Source organism: Lactuca serriola, chromosome 5 (genome assembly GCF_051521515.1).
Source record: "Lactuca serriola cultivar US96UC23 chromosome 5, Lser_US96UC23_V15, whole genome shotgun sequence".
Lineage (NCBI taxonomy): Eukaryota > Viridiplantae > Streptophyta > Magnoliopsida > Asterales > Asteraceae > Lactuca > Lactuca serriola.
In genome coordinates this window covers 9697320-9705961 of record NC_136412.1, presented here as the reverse complement: position 1 = coordinate 9705961, position 8642 = coordinate 9697320, and the positions used below count along the sequence as shown (strand labels likewise).

The 8642-nt window shown below is 32.4% G+C and overlaps 1 protein-coding gene across 1 annotated transcript; it reads right to left on the bottom strand.

The window, feature by feature from the left end:
• Positions 1 to 827: 827 nt before the first annotated feature.
• On the bottom strand, positions 828 to 1328 carry LOC145049322 (2S seed storage protein-like). Its single transcript, XM_078997748.1, has one exon. It carries the CDS (start codon positions 1326 to 1328, stop codon positions 828 to 830), a length of 501 nt encoding a protein of 166 aa, XP_078853874.1.
• Positions 1329 to 8642: the final 7314 nt, after the last annotated feature.

The following is an 8642-nucleotide window of genomic DNA, read 5'->3' as shown; positions in this document are numbered from 1 at the left end:
AAGATCATTTGTGCAAATTTTGCAAACCACAAGGACCATTTGCAGACTATTTTTGTAATTTTGTCTTAGTTCAACAAACAAAATATTTTGAAATTGGACATTCATTTTGATTGTAGGCAAATGACAAGAGGATGAGTGTCGGTTAAGTATGTTCCATCACAATTCAAACCATCGACAAGTGTACAAATTTATCCTACCTTTTGTTACTACTTTTCTTCTTATCTATTTAAGATAATGGCAAGTGTACAAATTCAAAATATCAATCAAATTTAAATTAAATTTAATGACACTTGTCATCATCAAAATAGATATGAGGATATAACAAATAGGAAGCTATTTAATTTCTCTTTCACAAAAAGTTAGTTTGTTGATATTCACAATAGTATGAACGTTCATACTAGTTCCACTTACACCGACGTAACTTGATTACTATTTACTAACATTATTTATAAAATAAATTACTATTTAACTTTTTTTTTTCTATTTTTTAAAATCTATACCTAAACTGCTCCTAAATCTATTTATACTATATTAAAGTTGCATTAAAGTAACATGATGTGCGCTTGGTTAACCCTTTTTAAGTGTTTGAGTACACATTCAAACCAGTTTTGTGACTATAAATATAATATAAAAACTAATATTAGTATCTTTAACTCATTATAATTAGTTTGAATACGTTTGTTCATACACAATCTCGCTCTCGCACACTCATATACTTGAAACGTGTTTATTATTATTTATATGAGTTCATCACTCCGATCACCACAGTGAATCGGAATATTCCCACAACTTTATTATCACAGAACCCACCACCGGTTCATATACATTTAGATCCATGGAGATCGGATCCGGCATTGCTGAACTTTCAAACGACATTCACTTGGGAGGTTTTGAGCTTTCTGCAGAATCTGCCGTTGTCGCCGTTCCTGCTGCGAACCATGGCGGCTTCCACCTTGCTGCTGCTGCTTCTCGGCTTGCCGGAACGCCTCCTGCACAGCCTCACACTGGCACTCCTCTTTGACATTGCGGAGGTCTCTGCAGCACTGCTCAAGTTGTTTCTTTTCGTGCTGTTTTCTCGGGTCCTCGACGGTCATCTCCAGCACCTCGCCGACGTACGGGGAGTTTTGCTCTAGGTACTTCTGGCAGTCGTTTAACTGCTCCGACTGGATTTCCTTGCGGCAACTCTGTTGCTCTCGGGAGCTTCTTGTGAACACGACGTTGTCATCATCCTCGATGGTGGTGGTGAAGAAGGTTGTTCTAAAGGCGGAAACTGAGGTACATACGATAAGCGCGGCGAAGGTGAGTGCGAGCACGCCGAGTTTTGCCATTTTGGTATTTTCCGTTGCGATGGTGGAGGTGTGGGGCGAATGATGTATTTATAGTGGAGATTGGAGGATGAAGCGAGTACACGTGGTGAGGTGGTCTGCCAGGTGGCAGATGCTGGTGACATATCACTGACACCTATACGAGTTTTTGCGTCAGATGTTCCGACGTGGAACCGGCGATTTTGTTTGGGTTGGATATGTGTGTATGGACTGCCGCTAGTCACTACGAAAATTATCCACATGGAAAAGAGGTTTTCTGATCAGAATACGCGAGTTGAAACTATTAAAAGGTTAACGCTTTTCAAATGTCCACTTAAATACTTTTTACATTTTTTATTGTTAAAGTTCCGGTAATATAATTTTTGGGATTGATTAATGGTTAGAAGTTAAATTAGTTTCAACGGTGATATTATTTATAAATTATTGATATGTTATTCAATTTTAATGGTTTATTTTTAAATAAAACATTTCAAAATTTCTAAAATAACTGAATAAATCCAACCGTGTATATTTGATATGTTGGCGTGACTTGCAATTGGTGATTCGAATGAACAATCGACGTTGAACGAAGTGAGTAAACTTGGATGACAGTCTCGAAAGGATAATGTTTGAAGTAGGTTGATGGTCGTTAGGTCCAAAAGGATTCGTGATTAGTTATTTTTTATTATTTTGTATATGGATTCAGCCTAATAGTTGTTAGAGTTTTCGATTATAATAATTTATAAGTGGATTTTCTAATGTATCGTTTTCGAGACAATTGAGTAATAGAAGAGATCAATAGTTCATGTCCATAGACATATGTTAAATCGATAATTTTATGTATGATTTTATTGTTTTTCATTGAGTACTTGCACAAAAGAGACCCACTAACTAACTAACCAGATGATAACAATTTTTGTCATTTAACGATCATATAAATATATATTGACGCTTATATTTTATTCTTTGTACGTTTGAAAATTAACAACATCATCACAACGTAAATCGTATAACATACTAATGTTATCAGTTATGCACGGTTCAAAACAAAATATCAACATTTTTGGTTGAATCATTTTATTATGATTAGTCATACAATAACCAATAACAAATATAAGTAAATGAAAAGAGACACAACATGGTTCATATCCTACTTTGCAAGCAAATACGAACTTGCATTAAAACTCTCAGTATCTTTCACTCTCAATAACTCCTTTCCATACTCCTAAGAAATTACATATTTCACGATCATCAATAATTATGCTAATACATTGTATTATGTAGTTTACTTACACTATTTATTTCACAAAGAAATGGCATTTTATTATTGAGACTTGTAACATTTAAATACAGAACAACTCTTATTGGAGTGATTACTTCTCATATTTTTAATATATCTCAAATACCTGTTAGAGTGATTAGTTATCATATTTTCAATATATCTTAAATACCTAATACCTAATACGATATAACATTACATTCATGTGACTAAAATGACCCTATATAACATTATATTCATGTAACTATAATTTCGTCAATCCATTCCTACATTTTTCCTTCTTTAAATCTTTCATATTCAATGAAAAATTAACATGAACAAACATTTTTTTAGAAGTAAAAACATGATAAAGCTTTTAGATACATTTACCAAAAAGTTAGGGCAAACCCTAAACTGTTTGCCTGGATTAGCCTTTGTGTTTGATATCCATAGTCAAGAAGGTACCCATAGTCACAAAGATTTACCTAGTCCATTGTGCTATTTGTCTTGGAAAATATGTGAGCTTGAGTTGGAGTTGAAAGATAATTTATAGGGAGAAGCCATGAAAGTGAAGAAGTTGATCAATCTAGATGAGTCGTATGCATCTATGCCCAAAATCAATTTATTAAGGTGGATTTATCATTTAATGTTAGAAGATATGCCAACTCACCAACTAAATATGGCAACACAACAATAATATGCCAACTCATCCGCTCACCTGAAAAATTTGGTTACCATAAGTTAAGATTTCAACAAAGTGTGTACTTCTTTGGTCTTTTTTATACAAAACCCTTATTTGGATGATGTTTTTTGAACAATTCAAACTCTGATGATGTTTTTTGCATGTTTTTGAGACATACTTACCCTTATATCATTTTCCTTTTACGTAATCATGGATACCAATTATATTATGTACTATATCGTTGTATACTAAATAAATATACATGTACATTCAAGTGTATACATACTTATGTAATTCATATGACCAAGTCAAACAATTAGTCTCAAATACTTTTTACAACAACAGACAACCTATTTTTGAAAATCCAACATGTTCATATAAAAACATTTTCCATGTTAACCCACACATATTTAGACTTGTTATAAATTGCCTACTAATGTAATTCGAAAATGTCAAAGTGATGTTTAGAATGAGAACATTAAAATAAAAAATAGTGAAACGCTAGAAAAATTATATAAAATAAGCCAATATAGGATTTTACACCTAATTAACCTGAAACTATGAAATTTAGGATTTCTAACACTAATCTAGAGAAACGATTTAGACCAAATGAAATCCCAAAGCACCATCCTGACAAGTTTAACATTATTAAACATCTCTCTAGTCAGAAAACACCAAATCTTTCACAACATCGTAAGCCCAACAACATCAACACACCTCCTAATTTTGGCTGCCAGTCAAGCATTATCAACCCATGTCAACCACTCTGAAATTAACGACAAGAAAAAATATTTAGATCCCACCATCACACGAAAAGCGCCCACAAATCCGTAGCCATCTCACACGAAGAAAAAAAGATGATTAGCAGTCTCAACATCAATACCACAAATGAGACACAAAATAGAATCAATATCGATGCCTCTCCTATCAAGATTAACTCTTGTATGAATCATGTTCAACTTTAATCTCCAACAAAAAACATTAACTTTAGCAAATGATTCCATCTGGTGGCTACCGAGTCAACTTCCAAAGCCTCAGCATCAATAAGACCACACGTCGGAGAAACCGTAAAACCAACTTGGACATCATGAGACCAAATCTAACCATCCTCCCGATCTGTAAGAAGCACCTAAGTTGAACAAGCTCTCAATGTTGTAACTGAAGAAGCTTATCACCTCCTCTCGAACACTTTCTAAAAACCAAGAACCAATCCTAGTGACTCAAATGATCCGCAATGTTACAAAGTTTATCACCATCCAAGGCGTACATCCTAGGTGATTTCACTTTTAGCGGATTATCCCACACCACTCGACATTCCATAAAGAAATGGAAGACTTGTAATGAATATTTCGTTTACACACTAAAAAACTATCAATACCTTTGTCATAAATATGTTTAGCATCGTTAATAATCGCAATGTAATCCTCGTATTTATCGCTAGGCATAGTTATGAATATGTATGTATGTCATTCATGACTGAAATCTTCTATGAATAAATAAAAGTAAATTTATTCATATATATATATATATATATATATATATATATATATATATATATATATATATATGAATAAATTTACTTTTATTTATTCATAGAAGATTTCAGTCATAAATGAAATCTCACGCGTTGCGCGGCGAAGATTAAAAATATATTGTTAAAATATTAAAAAATATATGTTTAAAATGGTTATGTTATTGACATTAACTTTGAGATAATATTTTTACACTAATTTATATATATATATATATATATATATATATATATATATATATATATATATATATATATATATATATATATATCATCTCAATTATTTTGAACAATAATATTCATTAACATCAACCCACATTCCTCATTAATAGAATTAAATATAATTATCTATTTATTATTATTTTTAACAATTATTATTATTGATTAATTATATTTTTACTTATGCGATAATTTTCTAATTTCAATAATGATGTTCATTTAAAATACAATTTATTTATAACTAAATATAATTTATAATTTGATGTTATTATCATTTAAAATTGTCATTCATTAATTTTAAACCACTTATTATTAATAATAAGTTAAAGAAGACTTTTAAGAAACACTTAATATTATTATTAAAATGTGAAACATACACTAAATAATAAAGTGATAAGATAGACAATTTGCATTTCAAAAGAGACTTGCATGGACAATATGGCATATCCATGTAATTTGATTTTATTATTTATAATTATTGCTTATTAAATGTAAAACCACTTGTTATTATTAATAAGTGAAAGAAACTTTTAAAAAAACACTTATTATTATAATTAAAATGTTATACATATACTAAAATATAAAGTGATAAGATAGACAATTTGCATTTTAAAAAAGGCTTACATGGATAATATGACATATCTATGATTTTTAATTAATTAGTGTTTTGAAGCAACATGAACATACAAACATGTATACAATAGTTAATTAAATATTATATATATCACCTTCCATAACATATGATCGATAACATGAATATAATCTAATTTACATTAAAATTTCAACCACAACATACAATGATATTCTTAAAAGAATACTTAAATCAAGAAAATACAAAAAAGAGTTAGCATATAACAAACTTAACTTCAACATAATAACACAGCTCGAAAAATTGTTCAAATCCCTCAAAGCTAAGTCGTATGCCGCCAATGACCACCACTATCCGAGGTGGTAGTGGGTGGTGCCTGACTAGCAAAACCCTAATGGGCCTAAAGACTTAGTTTTGGGTCTAATGGATTATGATTGGGTGGAAACCCTAATTAGGATTTAGGAAACCCTAATTTTGGAATCATGAGCTTGGACTTATCCGGACCCACATTTTGGGCCATTGGAATTGGACTATGTATTAAGCCTGATTACACCATATGATTTATCTAGTAGAGTAGTTGACTTAATCGATTAAGTGGGAAACACTTAACCCTAATTTTCATTTTATGTGAAACCCTAATTTCACTTGGGCCTTTTTATTGGGATTTGCTGAATGGGCCAATAATGGGCCACTCAAGGACAATCATATGGACTAAAATAATTTAGTGGGCTTAAGGGTAAGGCCCATGTAAGAGGTTTGGGCCTAATTTGGAAAATTAGGTCATAGATGGGCCATAGTTTGGGCCTTGATGAGCATGAGATATTGGACCATCAGAATGTCAAGTATTGGACCAATAATAAATGGTTGGGCCTTAAGGTAAAGACCATGTAGAGACTTGGGCCCAATTGGGAAAACTGGGCCATAGATGGGCTATGGTTGGGCCTTGGTTCATTATTAGACTTTTGGGCCTTTGGGATTGGGCCTTGGGCTTGAATCAAGCTAAGATAGGGGTAAAGTCGTCTTTTACCCCAAGCATGGACTTATGAGTATATGTGATGGAAACCAATTATTAATTGGGTGTTATTTTGATATTGACAGATTCGAGAATCTGTCATCCAACAGCTAGGGTTTTGTCAGCAGGTCTTCAGCAGTGTGAGGTGAGTTTTCCTCCAGTAGGAATGGGTCTAAGGCACCAATGCCGACCCGTTTATGTAGTTGCAGTATGTCAGGGTAAGCCCGATGCAGTTTATATGTTTCCGGACTTCGGTCCGATGCCGGGGCGGTCCCGAGAAGTAGTTACGTATGCTTGATGTCTTTGTGATTCATGCATGTTTATGTTATGTGTTATATGTTCCGAACTTCGGTCCGATGTCGGACAAGCCCAATGTAGTATATGTGATTATGTTATATGTTTATGTTTATGTTATGTTCAATTTTTACCGGACTTCGGTCTGATGTCGGGCGGGGCCGATGTAGTGGGTGTGGCCCAAGTTATTCCGGACTTCGGTCCGATGCCGGGCGAGGCCTGATGTAGTGGGCGAGGCCCAATATGTGTTATGTGTTATTGTATGGTATGTCGTAGTTTGGGGAAGCTCACTAAGTTTCGTGCTTACAGTTTTCAGTTTTGGTTTCAGGTACTTCTACTAACAAAGGGAAGGGCTCAGGATGATCGTATGGCACACACCATAACTTTCAGCCTGGTATTGATTGAGACCCTGATATTTTCTCATTTGGTTTTGATACGATATTTGATATGAGATTTTGAGATACATGACACTTGGTTTTCTTATTGATCATGGATGATTATAGTTTTTGATAATGTTTTTCAAACGAAATTTTTGGCCTGTATTTTTGGGATGTTTCATAAACACTTTAACATATAACCATGTATGGCTCACACAATACCTGTTATCAAATAAACATTTAATAAATATTCCAAACAATAAACATTTAATTCACATACAAAATTTCAACAAATATTAATATTTTTTAATAATTATTTGTATTATATCGTGTTCATGAAAGTAACCATGTACTCACCTAATATAGGTGGAAGACTCGTGGGAAAGTAAGATCTTTGAGCGACACTTCATATTCCCTTTTAAGACGACCTAAACACGAATATTACTAAGGCATAGTATTCATTCATATTTATAATGTTTAACCGTTAGAAAGTTTTTATCCCGAAATGAAAACTTTCATATAGCGGATAAGAAACAATCATGTAATATCGTATCATTTGTAAGATATGTTTGACATATAAATATATATATATATATATATATATATATATATATATATATATATATATATATATATATATATATATATATATTGAAAAATTCACTTTAAACACCTCATTGATCTTACCTTGACATCATTCCCGTAAGTAGATCGGTCAATATAACGATTGGTATTACTGATAAATCTTATTTATAAGTTCATAATAATGATTATAAACATAAATATAAGCTACACTTAAAGTACGATAAGCATAACTCAACTTATAGGTTGTTTGACGAAAACCAAACATTACGCGAGTAAAACTTTGAAACTGATAGCTCTATTTCTTGGGGCTCTCTGGCGTTCCATATCTTCGCTGCCAACACCTAGGAACCAGTACGAATGGGCCTTTGGACCTCATAAGAGTTTGGGAGTGAATGGAAGATGATTGAGTAACAAATGAAGTAGAAAATGTTTCAACATATAGACAAAATTATAGGGCACACCTGTAACAACGTAAATTTCCAAATCAATTTTTCATTTTTAAAACATACTTTTATTCATAAAATAATGTCAAAAAATAATGTATCTAATGTTATCACAACAAAACATTGATGGGTTTTATATAAGCAATCCTATGTGTGCATGCAACCCTAATGGATCTATGTTCTCACTATTAGACATACAACTTTATGAACACAAAAAGAAACCTGGGATACTCCTATGATTTTCGAAATCCACAAAGGAGAATTGAATACATACCTTTTTTGTTATATAGCAATAACAACTAGTTCCTTGAATTTCCTTAGCTTTTGAAAGCAAGTACCACAAGTGTA

Coding starts and splice junctions, on each gene's coding strand:
- LOC145049322 (XM_078997748.1), bottom strand. CDS start 1,328: ATGGCAAAACTCGGCGTGCTCGCACTCACCTTCGCCGCGCTTATCGTA.